This window comes from Eutrigla gurnardus (genome assembly GCF_963514095.1).
Source record: "Eutrigla gurnardus genome assembly, chromosome: 12".
NCBI lineage: Eukaryota > Metazoa > Chordata > Actinopteri > Perciformes > Triglidae > Eutrigla > Eutrigla gurnardus.
Window position 1 is genome coordinate 4,715,141 of NC_139926.1, and position 21,829 is coordinate 4,736,969.

The following is a 21,829-nucleotide window of genomic DNA, read 5'->3' on the forward strand; positions in this document are numbered from 1 at the left end:
CTGAAGCATTCAGGAGAATCCAACATCATCTGCTCTGTGTTAAACCACCTAGACACTTCGTTGAGTGTGTCTAGAGAATGTGTGAATACTGTGAACTAATGAGAACAACATTCATTTCATTTTCATCTATATCATGATTTACGACAAATATTGTTTTAAAAGGTCCTGATTTCGATTTTAAAAAGGTGTTGACGATGGAGCTTTAATTAAATACCGTTTTGATCATATCTTTGCATATCTTTGAGATCAATTCCACAGATGATCAGCTCATGAACTGAATCATATACAGTGTTGGATGGTGAAAGTAGATTTAGTCTTTGTGCTCTGTGATTGTATCATAGACTATATGTGAGAAGTGGACGGAGTCATCGGGACGTCAGACATTGGTTGCAACCAGTGAAGGAAGTGACCATATTTGGACAGTGGAGGAGCAACGGGCGGATCTGACAAACACAAGCGCACAAATGCAAAGTTAGCCTCATAATTGAAGTTCAACTTTAAGTGTTAAAGTCATCTTAGTAGCTAACTATACTGGTAGCGGCCTGTCAATCACCAGGTAGCCCCGCCCCCTAAAGCATCCCCTGCTTTCTGGTCTGTTGGACTCTAAATGGACCATAATGTACTAAATGAACATCATGCTGGATTGAGACCATAAACTCATGTTTACAATGTTTACTGAGATAAAACATCAAGAGAGAAGTAGGACCATTTTCTCATAGACTTCTAAACAGTCAGACTTCTTTTGTTACCAGAGGAGTCGCCCCCTGGTGGCCAGCAGAGAGAAAGCAAGTGTAAGGCACTTCATCTTGGCTTCACTTCACTTCAGAACCGGAGGTTGCCGGCTGCTCACACATGTGCTTTTTGTTACCTTGCTCACATGAAAAAGCCTCTAAAGACCAGTTCTGTTGTCTCTGAAGCACCTCTGTACTCATCATTATACGCTTCATGATGTGGTAGACTGGCCGTTACACAGCCGACTCCACCTGTTTGTGTACTGTTTGTGTACAGGGCCATGCTGGGGAAACTCCCCTCATATATATGGATTCTGCTGATGCAGACCTCACCAGGGGCCAAAGGTTTGCAATGAGCTTCTCCTACATTGCTCCCTGGACTCGAGGCATTTAATAGGGGTGCTAATTAGCCCACCCTTGTTAACCAATCGGTTAAACCCAGCAGGATTAGTGCATTGCATGGTGGGTGCTGTGGTTGAATCATCATTATCACCAACTGCAAAACATGCGACTGCATCCGCAGTTGACTGGTCTTGGAGAGGTAGCAACCATGATGTTGATGTTAGTTTCCCCAACATCCATTCCTTTAGCTGCTAGGTTGCCAGCTGTGTGTCTGCCTGGCATAGCGTTGGTCTGTCAGGGTTTCCATCACTGCAGGGCTGTGTCACGTTAGCGAGTGTGTGGTTGGGAGAGAGAGAGAGAGAGAGAGAGAGAGAGAGCGTGTGGTGGTGAGTATGTAGTTAGTAGAGTATGTAAACAACATGCTTTAATGCTCTAAAACACTTTATTTTCCCATCAGGCTGTGCTGCAGCAGCTCTTCTCAGCCCCTTTCTGAAACACCCTGTTTGACCTCCTGCCCCTCCCTCCCAAAAAGCCCAGTCTTCTGTGATTGGTCAACTTCTTAGTTTGTAAGAAATGACCCGCCCCCTTACCATAACCAGATAACAGGAGTTGTTCTGCTGATGAATAGTGATGAAATGAAGTTTAGCCACTTGTTCTTCAGCTCCTCTTCCTCTAGAAGTCCTTATGAAGGACATTTAGGTTTGTCTTCTCAACATGAGACTCCACACTCAGCTCCTCTCTGACTAGCTTTGTTAGAGGGCGGAACAAACCAGCGGCTAGACAGATATCATGTTAATGTCGTTCTTGGTGACATCGCTGTATAGATGAAAAGGTGGTTGGACTCTCTTTGGACGTGAACTTTAGGACATTTGACATAAACAACAAACTATAAACACACTAAAGGAAAGAGAAGCAGCAGGAAAGCATCATAGGTCCTCTTTAAACTGTCACTGGTGTGCCGTTTTGGACAGGTCGCCCTTAAAAACAGAGATTTACATCTCAAGGAAGTTACTGGTTAGATAAAGGTAAAGCAGGTCAGGTATGAGAAATGAAAAGGACTGGGAGGGATCCAATGATCAAATGTCCTTGTGCTGCTGAGTGGCCCTCTGCAGGCTCCGTTCCCTTGGTAACTTGTTAGCAGGAAGGCAAAGTCCAGACTGCCTCCCCTCTGTATTCTGAAGGGCCCTGCTTCACCACGACCTCATTAATCATACACCGGTGGATGGACGCCTCCGATGCAGCCGAGCAGCTGAGGGTCCAGGCTGAGACACATCGAGGTCATCCATTCCCAAAAAACCACAGCTGAGGACGGAAGCCCCGGTGTTGTTCACTTTTCACTCAAATACAGTTTTCGAAAGTGAAGGTAAATGCTGCTGGACTGAACTGAGGTCAGTAGTGATGGTGCACCGGAGCCACAAGGAGATATGAAGAGGACGTTTCTTCAAATAACAAACGTGTTCAACATTCATTGGCTGGGCTATTAAAAACAGGATTGGTGATATATTGAAGGATAATCCTCCATCGAGAGTTTATGTTGAAATACTCAAGAAGAAAGTGTGCTCACGGTCATCGAGGTCGGATCGCACGAGGATGCCACTCACATAAATATGAGAAATAAATACTCAAGATCTGCTCAGCCAGAGCTGCTTCCACTCAACCGGCAACTTAAGCCAGAGCAAGTCACCTTGTTCCCTAAATCACAAGGTTAATCAGATGCATGCTGGGAGGACGTGTGCTGTAAGCTCCCACCAACCAGGTTCAACCAATAACATCATGACATCCACCCATCCAACTATAAGTCATGTTTAAACAGTTAACATGCTGACACTTTAACATCCTGTGTGGTTCTAACAGTTTGGACTGCAAAGGGTAGCATAGTTATTCATCATGGAACAAAGGACCAATCCCATGAAGCCCATGTTATGGTTGTGAGCATGCTGATGAGCAGTGTGTCCTACCTGTCTGAGGATGAAGCTGGTGGAGGTGGTGCTGCCGTCGGACCTCTTCAGCCGGCTGCGTCTGGAGTAGGTCCCTCTGTTAGCCTGGGGAGGAAACAGTCAGATGTACGCGTTCTGTTATTATTATTATTCCCATTATGATTGTATCCTCCCTATATGATCCTTCTCTACCTGAAGGTCACCTTTCCTCCAGCAAACCCCCATTATAACCAGCATGTAAGCCCGCGGGAGGCGACGGCACTCTGGCTCTGCATGGACGTTGCACTCTGCGTGACCCATTTTCACACCATTGTTGTCGTGCTGGAGGAATAAATGAGGGAACACTTCATTGGAGATGCAGCTGTGATTAATGACTGGAGGGGAGACATCGTGTTCTCCTGTGGCATCGGAGAGCATCTCAGGTACTTCCAGAAAAACCCCAGAATGCTGCTGACTCGGAACTGCATCTATTTATTTTTTATTTACATTCATCTAGAGATGCAAACAACAAAATCAATGAATTTGTGGTTTCAGCTCTACAATCATCAGCATCCATTATATTACTTATCTGTTCTTCCCTTTCTGTCTGTGTCCTCTTGCAATCATCACACAGATGCCGTCGATTCAATGTCATTGTAATGTTTGCAGCCAAGCAGAATCCAGCTTCTTACCATATACATTATTGAACATCATCTACTTGACTTGCACTACACATTAACATGGACTTTCATTGATTGAACATCATTTATTCAATACATATTCAAGTTAGAGAGAGTTCAGCCTCTGTTCAGTTATTTATTCTATCTTATGTTATTAGTGCTTGTATTAAATGTTGTTTCTTGCCTATGTTTGTTTCATGATTAATGTCACGTTGCTGCCATAAAGCTGGGATTTCCCTTTGGGATTGGCATCTTCTTCTCCTCTATCTAGGACTGGGTTGAAATGAGTAATCAATTAACCAATAAGTCGATGAAAAGAAAATGAATCGGCAACTGTTTGATAATAAAGTCATCCGGTTCCGTGATGAAAATGCCAGCCATGATGCTTCCAGCGTTGATGTGACAGTAAATTAAATACTTTGGGGTTTTGGACTGACGTTGTCAGGCTCTTTTATACATTTTACAGTATTCAATTCAGTTTAATGTAGACAATAAGTGTGAAAATCATGTATGAAAGTAATTGATGTTTGCAGTCTTATACAATGATGTACTGTACATTTTGTGAGATGTCATCACAGCATATATCCCTTTAATGTCACCTGTCTAGAAGCAGAGAGGTTTGTCTGCATGCTGTCTACTGATTCATAGAGGTCCACACTGCTCAGGTCAGTACCAACAATTCAATACAGAGCTAAAAATCTATTTCAGCCGCGGTGACTTGAACCTCCTCGTGCATCACGAGTGGAGTTCCATCAGAAAATGATGAATAATTAATAGTAATTAGAAAAGCCATTCTCATTTCCTTTTGAATAAATCAAATTCTCACCACAGCACTGAAGGACTTGTGCCTGTGTTTGATGAATGACACATCGGGGGCTCATTAGGAACGATGAAAGATGTAGCTTCAGTTTAACAGAGAACAAAATGATGAGTTTTAGTGCGTCTGTGGGGATGGGTAGTCTATGGAAGCCCATTCCTGCCGCCGTGAAGGAAAAAAACGATGCTCTAAGTCATTATAATTAGAAACTATCTAAACATAATGACTAAGCATCTCATAATAAAATTAATAGTATCTCAAAATAATATGTTAAGTGTGCTTTTCATGGTACTCAAAGTTTCGGTGCTCGGTCCTGATGGGAGGGAGAGGAGGTTAGCGTCAGAGGAACGGAGGCTACAGGGAGGAGGTGGAGGAGCAGGGCTATGACTTAGGACGGGCTGGTTGTGGAGGGCTTTGTGGTTGTGGAGGAGTCTGAAGTGGAACAGGAAGCCAGTGGAGGTTCTGGAGGACCGGGCTTATATGGTCATGTGGTCATGGGAGCGAGGGCGGCTTTGTTCTGAATGTTTGGATGATGTGCCGTACAAAATGATGTTGCAGTGGTCCAGTGTGGAGGTGATGTAAGCCTGGATCAGGGTTTCTGCGGCAGGCAAAAAGAGTGATGGATGGAGACGGGCGATGTCCTTCAGGTGGAAAAAAGGCGGTTTTGGTGATTTGTGGTTTTCAAAGGAGACGTTGCTGTCAAAGAGACTCAAAGGTAGTGGAAGTGTGGGGAGAGAGACAGAGTGGAGTTGTGGGTGAAGTTGTGGGTGCACTGGTGAGGGATTTGGGACAAATGATGATCATGTCGGTTCTGTCAGTTAAGTTGGTGGTTGCAGATTTGATGTCAGTGAGGCAGTTGGTGAGGCTGAAATGAGTGACAGTGGTGATGGCTTTAGTGGAGATGTAGAGCTGGACATCATCGGCGTAGCAGTGAAAAACGGCAACCATGATGATGTATGAGGAAACCGAGGGGGAGAATGTAGAGGATGAACAGAAGAGGACCAACCACTGAACCCTGGGGGACGCCTTGAGACAGAGGAGTTGCAGAGGAGGAGCAGTTGTCTAAGCTATTGAACTGATGTCTGTTGGTGAGATATGATCTTAAAAATCATATCTCAAAATTATGAGTTAGCATCCTAAAATAATTACGTAATACATCAAACATAATGAGTAAATATCTCAAAAATAATAAGTTGGTATCAAAAGAATGATTTAGTATCTCAAAATAATGACTCAGTAACTCTAAATAATGAGCTCTCAACAAACTCATAATAATGACACACTATCTCAAAACAATGACCTCGTATCTAAAAATAATGACTTAGTTACTCAAAATAATGAGATACTAAGTCATCATTTTTACATAGCTTTGTTATTATTATTATTATTATTATTATTATTATTATTATGTGATTTTGTCAAATCTACCGTATTTGCAATGTTGCTGTTTTAGTAGGAGTATAGGTAGGCCTATTGATCTCCTATAACACTGTTTGTCCTATCAATAATAGTAGCCTATTTGTGTGACATATAGTGTGTGTGATCTGCTGTAATAAATCATTACAAACTAATATGAAGAGGCGCCTCGGTGGTGTTGTTTCCTCCTACCTGGAACACGGGCTTCTGCGTCCCTTCTCCTATCCCGTGTCGGGTGTAGATGTGCCGGGACATCTCAGCCAGTTCGTCGGTCCAGGGCGGAGGCTGCCGCTCGGTGCCGCTCCACTGGAACTGCTGCTGCTCCGGTGGGGGACAGTGCACCGCCGGCTCCAGCTTGGCTCCGGTTCCGCTTCACGACTATGCAGGAGAAACAGATGCGTCCCGGTCTGCAGCGGCAGCAGGTCTACAGAAGTCCTTGCAACGGTGAGCGGCGCAGCGGAGTACGGATGCTAACCCTCCCCCTCTACTCTCATCCCACTGGGCTTCACTGCTGCTGCGTTCACGGACAGCGCGGACATTCCAGCACCTTGAGAGACGCTCGGACGACCAATCAGCCCATTACAACATATTATGTACCACCGGTTACATTGAGCCAGGAACAATCCATGTGCAATAATCCTGTAACAATAAGCGTTCACTGTAACTGTAAATTATAGGTCAATATCTTAAACATGGAAATGATAATGAAACAGTGTATATAATGTTATATTCAGGGCAACCTGGGCCGGTTCATTATTGTCTTACTGTTTGAAAAATGTATTTTATATACTTCCTTATAGATAGATGTTAATGTTTGACCTTGTCCAGCTTTAGTGACCTTCAAAATCCGATTTCTTTGTCACACTTGCTCCCATTTTAGAATATAAATATATACAGATAAAGTAGAAACTTCTTGTTTTAAACTGTGTGTCCATTTCTATGTAAGTACGTTGAGAACCCAAACTAACAATTAATTCTAGGTCTTCACATAGTTCGATGATGAAGCTGATTCTGATTGGATTTGTAGGAGCTGGAATTTACGAGGAACGAGTGAAGGCAGCGGTGTCACTCAGCATGACCTGGCATTTGAGTTCAGACAAAGTCATTCTCTTTATTGTTGTAAAAATGAAAACTGCCAGTTCAAATACTGTAAATCACAACAAAACCCTTAGAACCACAACATAAATGGTGTGAATATTAATGTGTTTGATCCAAACATTTTCCTGGAGACGCCTGGTAACTTCATATTAATAGAACACATGTATTTGCACAACTGCAGCCGAACACCAACACTTATGATTTATTGCTTTGCTCCTCACTTAAAATTAAAACAGGCCAGTTTTTTCTCTGCAAATAAAGTAGGACAAACAACAGATGATGAAATTCTCCTCACCAGGCAGCGACAGCTCCACCAGCTGGGCTCTTTTCAATCTCAAGTTATCCTGGAGACCAGCCTGCATGTGGCCTTGGACATTTCATTAAAGAGAACATTTTTGTCCTGCACTTCGCCATCACAATAACAGGCATTTAATGCATCTTCTTGGAAAAGTAGAGAAAACTCTAGAATGAAAAAAGGCCAAGTTCAATGAATCAATCAGCCCTGAATAATGATGACATTATTAGCACGTTCATCACATGCAGCTGGTGAAGTGTGCACGGAACAGGAGAGTCTAATTGGGTGCAGTCACTATTTTAATCATCTTACTTGTATAAATGTAATTACTGCAAAGGCATCCAAAGGGACATGCAAGTAAAAAAAGACAACCCTCCACACAGGTCAATTTCTTTTTTATTTCAAAGAATATTATAAGTTTGCTCTGTTAAAAAAAGCAGTTTTAAACTCCTGGATAAAGGGACTTTTTCCTGGAATATTTTAAATATACAGAATTATACATATCCAGCGGATTCTGAGACTGTAGTTACTCGCTGAAGTTGTCGTTCTTTGATTTCTACAGAAAAAACAAGGCATCCAGTGGTAAATAAATGTTTACAAAGCTAAGGTGCAATGTCACCGACGAAAGCAGGTATTTTACATCTAATATACAATGCCTTTAATATGAGGCGCGTAAAGGAAATACAGACAGTTGTGACTACGGAGCTTCTGCAACTTTAAATCCCAAAACTGAATAAAAACCAACAGTAGGTTTAAATCTCTCACTTTTCTTCTTCATCTTAACACCTAACAGTTTCTGAACCTTTTGAAGATTTTGTTCTTACAATAAGAGTGAAGCAAAAGTAATAATTACACATTCTCCAGCCATGTAAATAATACATGTATAATGTGTCATATATATCTCAAAGTACAGACGACGTCATTGACAAGTTTGAAATTTAAGTACAGAGACAAGAAGCATCTCAGTATCGTGCCAAGCATAAAACATGTTCTCCTAACAGGTAAATGGAAGATGAGCGCAGGAGAGAACTGATGAAGAATCATGAACAGATGCAGCATTTCACCAAATTAATAAACACACAAAGAGATCCAACTAACTATTAATCAGTATCACCCTAAAATCTGATGGAAATCACTGTCATTGTACTATGAAGAACCTATTAAGCCCTCAAACGTATAGAGACGCGTAAAAAAACACACAGGAAACGTCTCAAATATCCCAACGCAACCACAGAACGCATTACAAGGCAGTGAGTTGAAGAGGAAAGTATGGTTTGAACCATTTACACAAATATAACTGTTAACATACATATTCGAGAGTTGAAAATATAGTTTGCATTCCGTTCAAAACTGAAGTGATGGATGCTGGTGAGGAGGCAATGAAACGGAGCTCCTGCACATTTTGTCCTGAAGCGGCTGCAACGTGTCCCACAGATTTAATAAGAGCCGACTTTGCAGAAACATGAGCCCTCGCAGCAATCCAGAGTGTTTCGATCATCATTCAGTGCAAGCTGCACTAAAAGGACGAGAATAAACGGGGCCTGCCTACAGACTTAAAAACAAGATGAGTATTAAAAACTAAAAGGGAAACATTTGAGGCCACGTTCACATGAATGCAGATACATTTGAAAATGCAACTTAGGTTCCATCCACTCTAGTTAGCACGAGCATGCATGCCAGCTCACTACCGACGGTGTTTTCACGTCAGCATCCGAAAGATCAGATGTGCCTCAGTTTCAAGGTTGACGTCTCACTTGCGTTTTACATGCAGAGCTGATATTTTAGACTGTTTTATTACAACTTGTGCGAGTGATTACATCGATATAATGTCAAACTTGGCTCAGGCAGCCAATCAAATCAAGCAACAGCTACTTAAACACTTCCTTCCTGTCTTGATGCCGGTAGATGTGGCAGGAAGGGACAATGAAAGGTAGAAATTAGACATCTGAGTTATAAACAAGGCAGAAAAAGAAGCACTTCCTTCTCATTTACCTCCATTAGTGTGGGTGTGGTATGAGCCTACGTCAGCGCCTCAGAAGAGGACGTGGAGCGTGAATTCTTTGAAAGGGGGTCAATCAGAAGTAGCAATGTTTGGGAGGAGCAACGTGAGACTTGTGACGTGGTCCTGTACTGGTGGCTGGCAAACCTCTTCTTCTTCTACTTCTTCTTCTGTGTTGATGTTTGTGAAGACCAGCGTTCACTGTCAGCCGGGAGAACGCAGGAGAGGCCTCCCGACGCCATGTTTACCTCACATACAGCAGCCGAGGACACACACGCACGCACGCACGCAGACACACACACACACGCACGCATGCACGCACACACACACGCACGCTGACGCACATGCACAGACACACACACGCACGCCCACACACACATGCCCACACGCCCACACACACACCCACACACACACACGCCCACGCCCACACACACACACAGCAGAGTGAAAGTCTGGAGCAGGTTTTCCTCTCAGGTCAGAGTTCAGAGCAGCGGCTGCTGATAATAAGCTGCTTGCTGCTGCTGCTGCTGAGGAGGAGGAGCCTGGTGAGGAGGAGCAGAGACGGGATAGGACACGGGAGGCATGCTGGAGGCGTGATAGGTCGACATGTCCATGGCCACGCCCGCCTGGTGAGGGTAAGGAGCTCCAGCAACTTGGTTCATGTACTGAGCGTTCATTCCACTGCTGCGTGAAGATACAAACAAGAATACTGAGTCCAAGCATGCAACAGTCATCATCTTTTATTTGCATCTAGCAAAGTACATCCTCTTATGCTCCGTTAACTGGTGTCTCACTTCCTGTGTCTAGTCTGCCAGAAAAGAAGAAGAAACGATGTTGTGTTTTGTTGAGTTGCATCTCAGTGAACTTAAAGAGTAACTCAACCTGATTGGCTGGTGATGGGATGTGCTTTCCTACACTTTAACAAGAATGTGTTTGAGACATTAAAGGTTGAGTACGTGATTCTATTCAGAGACACGGTCTCTTATGTTACTTGAAATCCTCATAAAATACCGATAGTAGTGAATACATTAAATGCTCTGACATTTGAAAAACGGTCATACCTAGTAGCTTGTTAATCAAAGATCTGAGACATGGAGGCACCTTTATCAGTCACATGACATGACACCTCTCACAGCCCAACGGATCCTGTTGTCTTACCTCATGTATGGAGGCTGAGCTGCCTGGCTGCTGGGTGGGGTGGAGAGGTTGGGGGGCATTGAATGCAGCTGGCCGGGCTGATCGCTGGGCAGACTGTACGGGGGAACCTGTGGCATCCCTGGAGGCAGGTAGGGGGCGCCGGCTGGGCCCACGTAGCCCTGAGGAGACCAGAGGGAGAGGAGTAGGTCGGCTTTCATGAGGACTGAGAGCATTTTTAATATGACAATTCTTCAGCATTAAAGATGTAGAAAGAGGAGGACTGCTCTCCCTCTTAGTCCATTAGGGCCCTCTTCTGAGGGCCAGCGTCTCTTATCAGTTATTCCTGATGTGCGTATGTGACCGCCTTGAAAATAGCGCTGCAACCAAAATGGCTCTATTTGAGCGTGCATCACGGCTTGTTGTGGCCGTGTCGGTCAGATACTTTGATAGCAAAGACACCAAAGCCCATTTATAGGAGCAGATGGGCCGGTGATCGTTGCATCCTCGGGTTCACATGGTGGAGAAAACAATGTCCGACAAACAGATGGTAGCATAATAAAAAGCAAAGGGGCAATGCTAGGCATCATACAACAGTAGTTAGAGCGGTGATATATTGTCTAGATGTTGTTGTCATTGAAACATTAAAAAAAGAGCTGGGATGAAGTCTCCCCAGAGGCCTGCAGCCGCTGTGGTCGAATCCAACTAAGATTGCTTTATTTGAAGAGTCATTTCATTTGCTGCTTCATGCTGAATGACTTCTTTCCAAGACACTAAAAACTATTTAAACAACAAAAAAACTATACATACAAACCAACTAAAAACACATACAAAATTATCTTTAATTCAACTTGAATAGAAACTATGCTAAAATGTATCTGACTTAACATCAGATGTGAGTTTCTGAGGAATCCAGAGAGATGATTTTTCATATCCTCAGTAAGTGTCTGGCTGCTGGGGGGGCGATCCAGATTGTGTGATATAAAAACATCAACAAACTCGCTGTCGGATGAATAAAGTGCAGATTATTACAGTAAGTCAGGTTGTGTTGTTGTGAAAAGTAGCAGGATTTAACTTCTCCAATGAAAAACTAAATCCTTGTCACTGCAAAAAAAAAAGGGGAAAACAAAAACGAAGGGGAAAAAATAGAGCAGCGCTTCGGTGTGGGCGGTGAGGTGGACATTTTTCTAAATCTCTGAGGAGAGACAATGACATCAATCATTAGAGAGAAAACCGCCACTGCCAAGAAAAGCCAGGCTGCCTCCAACCCTCCGGGGAGGAGAAAGGCCTGAGTGGATGTCAGATCCAGTATAAGAAGCTGCTTTGCTGGCCAAATATAACACACGCGTGTAGGATGTGAGAAATAATCATGTGGCTGCTCTGAATGAGGCTCCTCTGCATAGTGCTCTGTTCTCCATGAAATATTAAATACATCAAGAGATCAATAGAGAGCTGGTGGATTAACACACAGCTTGTCAAAACAGGGAACATTTCTCCAGTTGTTAGTGTTGGGAACTGTGAAACAACCTCCGACTGAACCCGCCATTCAATCATGTTGACTTTGCTTTCCTGGACTCGTCACGCATCACAAGACAGAGCAATGATGACTCGCTACAGCGACGGGGATCCTAACTGGTTTGATCTGCAGTCCAAGCGTGCATTCATTCACTCTATAAAGAAATCATTCATTCACCACCATTATGTGACACGCTGTATAATTAGATTCAGTTAACGTAGAATAATGACATCATCTGCATTTAGCTTGGTTCCCTTGAAGCCTCACTTCCAGTCTGCAGCTCTGTCTGCGGCTGAGAACGTGGAGGCTGCGTTGTCTTAGCTATCGGTAGCTCTGCCCAGCTAGCGTTAGAAGGTGGAACATGCTTGTGTATGGTTACACCCCTGCTACTTACAAATCTTACCAGCTGTTTTACTTTTGCTAGTTTCTCATCTCTGAGGAAAAACAACCACTTACATAAAACTAGGAAATAATATGGAGGTCAAAGCATTGAAATATTTCCCACATAATAATAATAATAATAATAATAATAATAATAATAATAATAAACCCCTTGTCTTGTTTGGAAACTCTCAACAGAGGAACCAGTGGTCACTGGGAGTCTAAATGTCTAAAAACCAATAATTAAGACCCAGGTACTTTTCTCTTAAGCTACATGATAAAGATGAAATGATGGAAGTGAGATTTTGGGCAGCACAGAGGAGGACGTTGGTGCATGACCTGACCTGCATGGCTACAGCGGAGGAAGCTGGAGCATACGGCGCCTGCATCTTGGAGTAGGACGAGTAGAAGGGGACCTCGTTCATCAGCTTGTTGTAAAGCTCCAGGGCCTCCAGAACCTTCACATTCAGCTCCGACAACTCAGAGTGTTTCCTGCAACAAAGACAGACATCTGTTGGATATTTGTCTACTAGACCTGTCCAAGCAGCTTACAGGTTAGCTGCGTCCCAATCCAGAGGCCGCTGCATTTGAAGACCGACTGTGTCAAAGACTGTGTCAAAGCAGCAAAGCAGTCCCATTTCAACTGCTTCCAATGCAGCTGAGGAATGCAGCCGTCTTTCCCCGGATTCAGAGGATCCAACTGATGGATCCTTCCCTTCCTTCCAATCTTTCCCACGATTCATTGTGTGCCGGTGACGATTGGATTTTAATCAACAGGAGATGCGGAAAAATACATTCTAACCTGAAAAATATCATTAACAACAGCCCCGGTGGTGAAGCATGCACCCCCATAATATACAATTTAAAAATTTTATCTCTGGCTCCATTTGAAATCAGTTAACGTTAGTTACCTCTTCTATGCTTTTTTTTTGTCAACCGCAGCTAGTTACTAGGTGACAAGAGTGGCATGGGTGACGTAGACCGTGAAAGCCGTGTCCTCCAAAGGATGTGGCTACTGGATTGTGACTCAACTATTGGCTTACGACGTCTTGGCAGCCATCTTTATAGTTGTGTTTTCATGATACCGAAATTGTGACGTTGATACGATACCCGGCTTAAAAATCGATACCTATACTTGAAAGGATACCATAAATGAAAAAATGTACATGTGTGCAGTAATCTGATATCTATACTTGAGTTTATGCAATATCCTTGGCTTCAGGTTTTCAACCAGAAATCACATTAAACAGCGTTTAATAAGACTCAGTCTTTCGTGCTGCAGCACCCCTCTCCACCTGAGAGACATTCAAAACAAAAACACACAAAATGATAATAAATTCAGATGAAGCTCCGTAAGAAGTTGATGGGTGGAAGCTGCTAAAATGAGGAAGACACCACAGTAACTGTAGAAAGCTCTGGTTGAGACTGCTTTTCCTTTCTGTCCACTTCATGTTACTGAAAAATAAGTAAAATAAGTCGTTTTGTCACATGCTCGTTGGTGGATTACGTGTTTGATGAATTACAGGAGAGGCTTGGGCAGATTCAGGTAGTGAGTCTAATTTTATCAGAACATTTGGTTGAGAATTAGAGCCGCGTTGTTATTTTTTAATGGAGTTCTGCTGATAGAGACACCAGCTCAGAGCAGGACTGTGCAGGCGGAGAGCAGTATGTGTCCTTTTTTAATATTCTTTTAACTTCATTTGTTGACTCCATCCTTCTAGTTAGCTCTGCTCGCCAAATCCTGGACCTGGACTTTTTGTTTTGACTGCAGCAAAGTTCAAACCGATCCATTCAGTCCTCTAGCAGAGCTGCTAACACATCGCCTATAACCTATTACCTCATAGGAACGACTCTCATTAAAACACTGACATCATTAAAGTACCACTGCTACTACCACAACACTACTTGGAATAATAATTCTGATCAAAGACGTCTGATAACACAGTACCTGTCAATCTCCTGTAGCCTCTCATCAATCATGGGGTTCATCTGTTCACATGCACCTGATCAGATATGTACAATTAGTTAGGGAAGCAGACACACAGTAAAAAACAACAGTGTTGCTCCGACTGTCTGCAGCAGGTTTACACCAGCGCTTCGGTAAATACCCTCCAGCTGGATCAGCTCTGACGGGTCAGGAGTTGGATCTGCAGGATCTGCATTCTGCAGCAGTGCCAGTGTTCTGTCCATCTTCCCCTGCAGAGAGAAGAGAGCAGGTTTGTTCTGGGGCTTCCACTGAGAGCTGATAGTAAACGTGTGTGTACTGAGGAAACGTAGTACCTCGTCAATGAAGACGGGTTCAGGTTCAACTTTGGTTTCCAGGCTGGTCTCTTCAGGACTGGCTGCCTTTTCCACAAAAGCCTCTGTGGAGCGAAAGGTTGAGGTCTATTAGCAGAGCATAGAGGCTGGTAAAATGGTAGGCCAGTGTTCACTTCACATTCACTAGACGGACCAACCTGTCTCTGGCTCAGCATTCAGATTGGTTGTGACAAAGTTGGAAGGGAACAGACCCATTCCCCTGTGGTTCTCTCCTTTCCACCAGTTTGGATCGCTTTGAACAAAATCAGGAAATAGGAAAAACATGTATTGAGTGAGCCATGCTGAGTGGGTTGAGAGCAGTCAGAGACATCTCAATATTAAAATGCTGGCTTTCATTCAAAATAATAACGGCTGCTGAATGAGTAATTTGTGTAAAATAATGTGACTGTTTTTGTGGAAAACAAAAGCATAATTCAATACTTTATATTTTACAACGCGTTTGCTTTATGATGATCAATGAGTGGAAATCTGAATCTATGTGCTAGAAATATTATATTTTATATGACATCAAAAATTACCTGTCATCCAAAACCAGAATCAATTCCCCAGCTTTGAAGGTCAGCTCGTTATCTTCAGCCGCTTCAAAATCGTAGAGCGCCCGCACCTTCCGGGCCTCCTGCCCTCCGCTACCGTTGGTGTAGTTTGGGGGGTCAGAGGTCGCGGTCAGGGGCCGTGTCTCCACCTGCTGCTTCTGCTCCTGCAGGGACATCTCAATGGCTGGAGAGGTGGAGGTTTGGTGGGAAGAACACAACAGCAGAGGATTTACCTTCTCTTTTACTTACAGAATACAAACAGTGCTCTGCTTAAATGTGAGATGGAAATAACCATCTATGCAACACAAGTGTATTTAGTGGTTCTAATAATGAATATAATAAGAGGCTCAATCATACAGTACAAAATATGTATGTGTTGTAGAAAACGTTGCTAAGATGAAGCTGACTACTGATGATAAAAGGTACGTGTAGAGCTAAATGATGGCGCATCACTTCACCTTTGGCCAGGTTGTCATCATCCACTGCTTTGCTCAAAGGAGGTGAGCTGGCCTTTGAGTTGGACCCCTGTGGTCAACACAAAGATAAGGTCAGCTTTTTTACATGCAGGAGGGTTGTGGTGCACTACAGACTAGCAATGAAAAAACGGATTTCCTGACTGTAATGCCTCCTGCAGCTCATGTCGGGTACTGCACGTTGGCTCAGAAACCCTCCTACAGCTGTCTCAGTAGGTTTGGTCTAAGGTGACCTACGGCAGAGCTCTCACATGGCAATGAGGGCAAAGTGGACAAAACAGAGTTCCACATACAGTATAGTATAAGTCATTTACTGAGGATTCATTGATTTACCTTGCCGTTAGGGGAACTGAATCAGTCATCCATGCTCTTTTCAAAGCCACAGTAGAGCAGCTACTCCTGTGTTCTGAGTGGTTAAATTACTCCTTTTGTTTAAGGAGTCTGGTGGCTTTGAAGAGAGCATAGATAACAGAAAGATGTCTGACAGTAAGATGGAAATATTCTTAATATAGCATTCACTTGAACTGACTGTTTATGTGTCTAAAATGTGTCTACAGCAGTTCATAGCTCTGTGCTGGTCCGTCTGTCTCTACTGGAGAAGAACCTCATACAACCAACCAACTACTAAACATCACAACCATCCCTTTAAAGTCAATGATAGCTAAAAAGTAAACACTAGGAAGTCACACTACCTGCCGCTGTTTGCTCATCAGCTGATAGAGATTAACTGGCATACCTTGCCACCTGCTTTCCATTACAACAGGTTGCCCGGCCCTTCCCACAACATAATACGCACACAGCAAAATGGACCAGCATCATACCATAAGAGACCATTCATCACATAAAGAAGCAAGGCATTAAAATAACAGCAACAAAAAATGTCCTATGATTCATTTGTAGATCAACTGCTTTACGACACCCTGAGAGCAAAGTCCACTTCAAACCTTGACACATAGACCAGGTTGTTACATCACAAATATCAGAAACCAGATGTCTCTGGCACACACTAGAATTATGGGGAATATGTGAGGAGGAAATTCCACTGTAAGCACCAGCCTCACAAACACAGACAGACATGTGACGCACCAGCCAACCAAAACCTTCACGCTGGCCACACGCTGGTCTGCAACCGGCCAGGACCAGCAGCATCCACACACACTTAGTCTGTTGTTGTGGTTTACGGGCTGACACTGTTATTAGGGGGGAGAAAACCAGCAAAGGGCAGGAGCGTGAAAGAGGACCGCTAACACACTACATCTGCTGAATGACGTGTGCACATGTGACCAAAAAGAAGGCAGGCTTCTTGCTTTCATGTGAATATTTTATTTTATTGTCTTTCTAATGTCTTTTTACCTTATCTTACCAACTCTACCGATCGTTTCTCTTGCTCTGTGATATGTGTGTATATGTATGTGTATGGACTCATATGTGCCTTGTTTTGCTCTGTCAAAAGCACTTTGTAAGCTGTTATTATTATTAAATAGTAGTAGTTATTCCTTGCTGGTGTCACAGTGGAAGTGTTTTGTAAACTAATATAATTAATTCAGTGTTTTGCATTTTGTATTATTATAGTATTTTTCTCTTATAAACTGGGGGGAAAGGACACGTTTGCACCTTGCATGGTGTTTGTTGTCAAACTCATCACACTTTGTATGATGTAGCGTTACCTGTGAGGACGCATTGGGGAAGCTGATGCCCTCCTCTTTCAGAGACTTGATGGTGGCACTGATCAGGCTGAGTTGTGGATCCTTCTGGAAGTCTTCTGCCCACTCTACCATCAGAGCCTTAAGCTTCTCGCACACCTTAGGGTGGGCCTACAGAGGACGTGCAGACAAACAGCCATGTTAGTTACTTTGTTAGGTTTCCTCTTTACTATCCGGATATCTTCGCTTGTGGGTGGAGATTGAAGAAGGAGATGGAGAAGGAGCGGGGCGATAGGAAAAATAAATAAAGAAGAAGAAGAAGAAGAAATAATTAAATAAAATGAAATGAAATAAAAACTGCAAGACACAGCTGTGTTTGCCCTCTCCTGTGTTTAAATACCAGGAGGAGCCAGAAGGAGTACATGTGTGAGAATGACACTGGTCAAGAGACGACAAATATGACTATTAAAAAGGAATAGTGAGGGAAAAGTTCACATACTCGGCTCAGCACACCCCGTACTTCACTGGCGAACTCTCTTGAGCAGATTTCCAAGTGGAATATTTTGCCGCAGTTTGACACACAAGCACCAAGCAACTGCAAGAGAAGAAGTTGAAAATGTAAAAGTGAGATTAGACAGCTGGTATATGTTGTATTATCTAATGTACTGTAAATCTCATCTTAGTTTTGTCTTGCTTTTGTTTGGCTTTCTCTGTCAAAGGTGCTATATGAACAAATTATTCAAACAACACATGAATAGCAGGCGCAGCTCAGTAATTAGCTGGCTTTAATGAGAATAAGGATTAAATTATGTGGAAGGGTGAGCACAGATATCTAAATATAGAGCAGGCCATGTGACAACATTGGCTCATGATGACTCAGACAAAGAGACAGGGCTCATGTCTCATCCTACCAGTCAGAAGTCTCCCACCTTCCAGTATGATTTTCACACTGGGAACAGCAGACCCATTACAGCTCAACTGCAGTTAAACTCATTGCTCACCGTTGAATGGGACAGACCAGTGTGACCCTCCCCATATCTATCTGGTTTTTGATGTCCAAAGACAATTGTGTATCTTTTGGTTTTAAATTATTATTTTTGTACACAAACATGTGAACACAACGTCCGAGCCTAACAAAGTGACATTAGATCGTTGTTATCTTGATTCATTCCTAACTGCTGCTTTTGTGAAGCATTTCGAGGTAAATTTGATTTAAAATGTCATTATTTTGGACTTAGCGATGAAATGAAACATACCAAGTTAACAACTCAATGATACAGCATGTTGGCTTCAGTTTTTGTTTAGCTTTGGAAGGATTCATTCTCAATCAATCCCAGTTAACTCAACTCACATTGAGGGCCTGCATGGAAACATGAGGCACTTTGTGGTTTACTCTCTTCATAATGGATCTCAAGCTGTCCTTTGGTCTGAAACACAAGAGAGAGGAAAACAATTCAGTGCCAGTGTCTTTAAACTGTGTGTGATGTACCTGTGCAGGTCCTGATGGTATCAGGTTTAAAATATTTCATAATTCATCGTGTCATACACATGTCAAGAACTTAAATAAGGAGCTATTTGAACCACAGTACTGCTCAAATGCTAATGAGCTCTTTTGATTGAAAGAGAAAATGTCCTTTTCCAGCTTACCCATTAGGTGTGGTTCCAATCTTATCGCAGATGTCCATGATGATTCCCCAGTCATCTGTTGTGTTGGTTTCATTGGTTGACTTCTCTGGAAACATGGCAAACAGAAATACAGTGAGACAATACCTTCGCTGACATCACGGTCAATAACAAACCCCCGAATGCCATATGAGAACTGGTTAATGTTAGCCTGTCATTCTCAAGTTAAAAGAAGCTCTGTAAGAGTTGTGTTGTGTGATTCACCAGTGTGCCATTTAGTCCAGATGGTAATTCACCTCAGTCATTTTAAAGAGGACATATTCTGCCCCATTTCTGGTTCATACTTGTATTTCTGGTTGCCATTAGAACAAGTGTACAAGCCTTAATGCTCAGAAAACACTTAATGTTTCCATCCTGGCTGTGCTCCTCATCCTCTCTTTTTTTTCACTGCACAACAAAATATATAACACAATAAAGGAAAGGGAAGCATCTCTTTAAACTACCTGTGATCAGTTTAGTTGGTGACAAGCTAAAAAAAATCACACTCATTAAATGGCAGAGCTGTGGTTAAAAAGTGTCTCTTTTCCTCTTAAACATCATGTTTAATTATGTAATATTTTATATTTTTTATATTTTAAGTGTTTACATTTGATGGTAGTGGAGGTGGTATGTTGTCTGCTCTGTGATATGAAAACAGGAAATCACTCAAATGTACATTTCTACTATAGTAACTTCTGTGGTGACACTCATCACCTTGCCTAGAACAGTCAGAGAGCCACTGATGTGTGATAGCGCTCTATTGTCTGCTCATACAAGCACTGCAGTGTAACAGGGACAGATATGGGTGATGACCCTGGACGTTTGCATGAAATTTAACATAACACGACTATGAGAGAAGGCGTATGACCACATTATAATCAAATTTACTCAAAGTAGCAAAGAGTCTGAGCTGGAGAGTCCAAATAAAACATTAAAGCCCAAACATTTTTATTTGTGGCAGGACTAATGATTATATTTAGCATCCATTCATCTTCTGATTGTTTTCTTAATGCATAATTACATCAATCAAATAAAAGAAATGTCCATCATAAATACTCTTTAAAGAGCCAACCCTTAAAATATTCACTCTCACAACTATAACATCAGATGAAGAAAAGCTGTTATTCCTCACAAGAACTAGAGAATAATAATAAGCACATTCTTTTACTTTACAATAATAACAATAATTAATTTATTATCAAGACAGCTGCAGATTAATTTTCCGTTAATCAAAAAGGTTTCATTTTGCTTTTAAGATTAGATTAATAGTTTATGTGAAAAGCAAAACTATCAAAAACAAACACTTTCTAAGAGAGGATAGTTGTCCTAAACTGGAAAGCCCCTCATCATCCAAGAGAAACATCTTTGCATTGAATATGAGAAACAGAAAAACAGTAAACACAATTCACACAAACCCGACGCTGTATATGAGGAGTGGATTTTAAACGGATTATCGTCGTGTATTGGACTGTTCAGGGAGCCTGCGATGGGCATGTCTCCCTATATTGTAGAGACCAACCTAGTCGCCTAATGGAAGTCAACACATAACAACAAATGGAGCCGTGGATTTAAATAATGGGTAATTGTTGCCCTAGTGTCACAGTTACATAATCACATAAATAAGTCATCGACCTATTATGACAAATGTGCCCGGATATAACTGACGTTAGCCAGTCACGGTTTATATGAATCAGACTAAAAGTTAGTGACCAAGCAGTCGCTAATCCTCATAAACTGGTCGATAAAGGAAATGGAGGTTATTGCCAACCAGCCAGTTGCACACTAACAGCGTGTCCGTGACTTGTGGATGTTGTAAATGTAAAACTGCCCTAAGTAAATAAACTTACAACGCTCCAGCGAACTAAAAGGAGTCCGGCTAAGCTAACGTTAGCTTCGAGTGTTGTTACGTTAGCTCAAACACAGTGAAAACACCAAAGAAACGGCGCTTCACTTACCGACATCTTGGTCAAAAGGATTTTGGGAAAACAAAGGCATGATGACGATTTAGAAAAAGCCAGACTAGTTGACGAAAGAAGAGTATATGTGTGTGAGCTCCAGACTAAACCTAAACAAATATCTCTTCCTTGTCCATTAGCGTTAAACTCGCACCAGTTGCTCTTCCGGAAACTTGGCTGCCTTGAATAATGCCTGAACAGTATTTTTAGACGCCGGAGTGCAGCTGGTAAATATAATTTTATTAATGCGCCTAGTGCGTTCATTTTGTATTTAATTAAGTAAATGAAAGTACAGCAGGTTGACATTGATTCCTAAAAATTACTAGAAATACTTGGCACTTGATTTGACATCTCTGTTCACACTGAGGAGACTAGTGAAACACTGACATCTAGTGGGGGAAAGAGGAACGTGTCCAGTTTGGGTAGAAGGTCAGTGATAAGGTGTTAAATCAGTAAAAATGAAATATTGGAAGTAATGTTGTACCAACAGAGAACTGTATGATGCCTGTGTAATTTGTTTTAGTTTCGTTTTTCTTGCTGCTCGACCTTTTCTATTTCCATCTCATCTCATCGTCACCGTTTAGGGGACCCCAAATTTCCCCATCAGCCAACTATGACTAATAAATTAGTCAAAACATAACGTATCAAACCGATAACAAAGTAATATGAAACTAAATAATAATAGAATACATAAAATAATTTAAAGAACATAAAAATGCACATAATATACTATGTCAAAACTTGACAGAAAATATAATTGATCCATTTGACATTAATTTTGTTCGCTTTAGGTAATAGAGGATCATGTAAAACAAAACAAAAACGAAATAAACAAATCCGTTTATAGCAGATTTGTAATCTGGGACGCGCAAATAGGGGGCGCGCCTATCAAAGAGCGTCTCTTACATCCGGACCTGAC

At 42.2% G+C, this 21,829-nt stretch overlaps 2 protein-coding genes across 3 annotated transcripts in view; both read right to left on the reverse strand.

The window, feature by feature from the left end:
• The window catches only part of cacnb4a (calcium channel, voltage-dependent, beta 4a subunit), a 35,481-nt gene extending 29,099 nt beyond the window's left edge, over positions 1-6,382 (reverse strand). Inside the window, exons 1-2 of one of the 2 annotated variants that reach the window (XM_084022584.1) lie at positions 6,095-6,382; positions 3,032-3,115 (exon numbers count right to left, since the gene is read on the reverse strand). In XM_084022584.1, the coding sequence (XP_083878710.1) occupies positions 3,032-3,115; positions 6,095-6,157 (147 nt within the window). In that variant the 5' untranslated portion in view covers positions 6,158-6,382. The remainder of the gene's footprint in view (positions 1-3,031; positions 3,116-6,094) is intronic. The other variant, XM_084022583.1, reaches the window with a different exon arrangement.
• A 1,292-nt stretch (positions 6,383-7,674) lies between these two features.
• Positions 7,675-21,075, reverse strand: stam2 (signal transducing adaptor molecule (SH3 domain and ITAM motif) 2). Its single transcript, XM_084022587.1, has 14 exons — positions 20,911-21,075; positions 18,941-19,025; positions 18,645-18,720; positions 17,793-17,888; positions 17,318-17,464; positions 15,636-15,702; positions 15,163-15,361; positions 14,782-14,876; positions 14,606-14,688; positions 14,434-14,521; positions 14,274-14,328; positions 12,670-12,817; positions 10,453-10,610; positions 7,675-9,978 (listed from the first exon to the last, which is right to left on the reverse strand). Exons 1-14 carry the CDS (start codon positions 20,948-20,950, stop codon positions 9,777-9,779), a joined length of 1,539 nt encoding a protein of 512 aa, XP_083878713.1. The 5' UTR covers positions 20,951-21,075; the 3' UTR covers positions 7,675-9,776.
• Positions 21,076-21,829: the final 754 nt, after the last annotated feature.

Excerpts from the sequence above, each read along its gene's own strand:
- stam2 (XM_084022587.1), bottom strand. The coding sequence starts at position 20,950 with ATGCCTTTGTTTTCCCAAAATCCTTTTGACCAAGATGTCG. Across the intron at positions 19,026-20,910 it reads TCCTTTTGACCAAGATGTCG|AGAAGTCAACCAATGAAACC; the intron begins GTAAGTGAAGCG and ends CCATGTTTCCAG. Across the intron at positions 14,877-15,162 it reads ATTCTGGTTTTGGATGACAG|CGATCCAAACTGGTGGAAAG; the intron begins GTAATTTTTGAT and ends TTTTGTTCAAAG.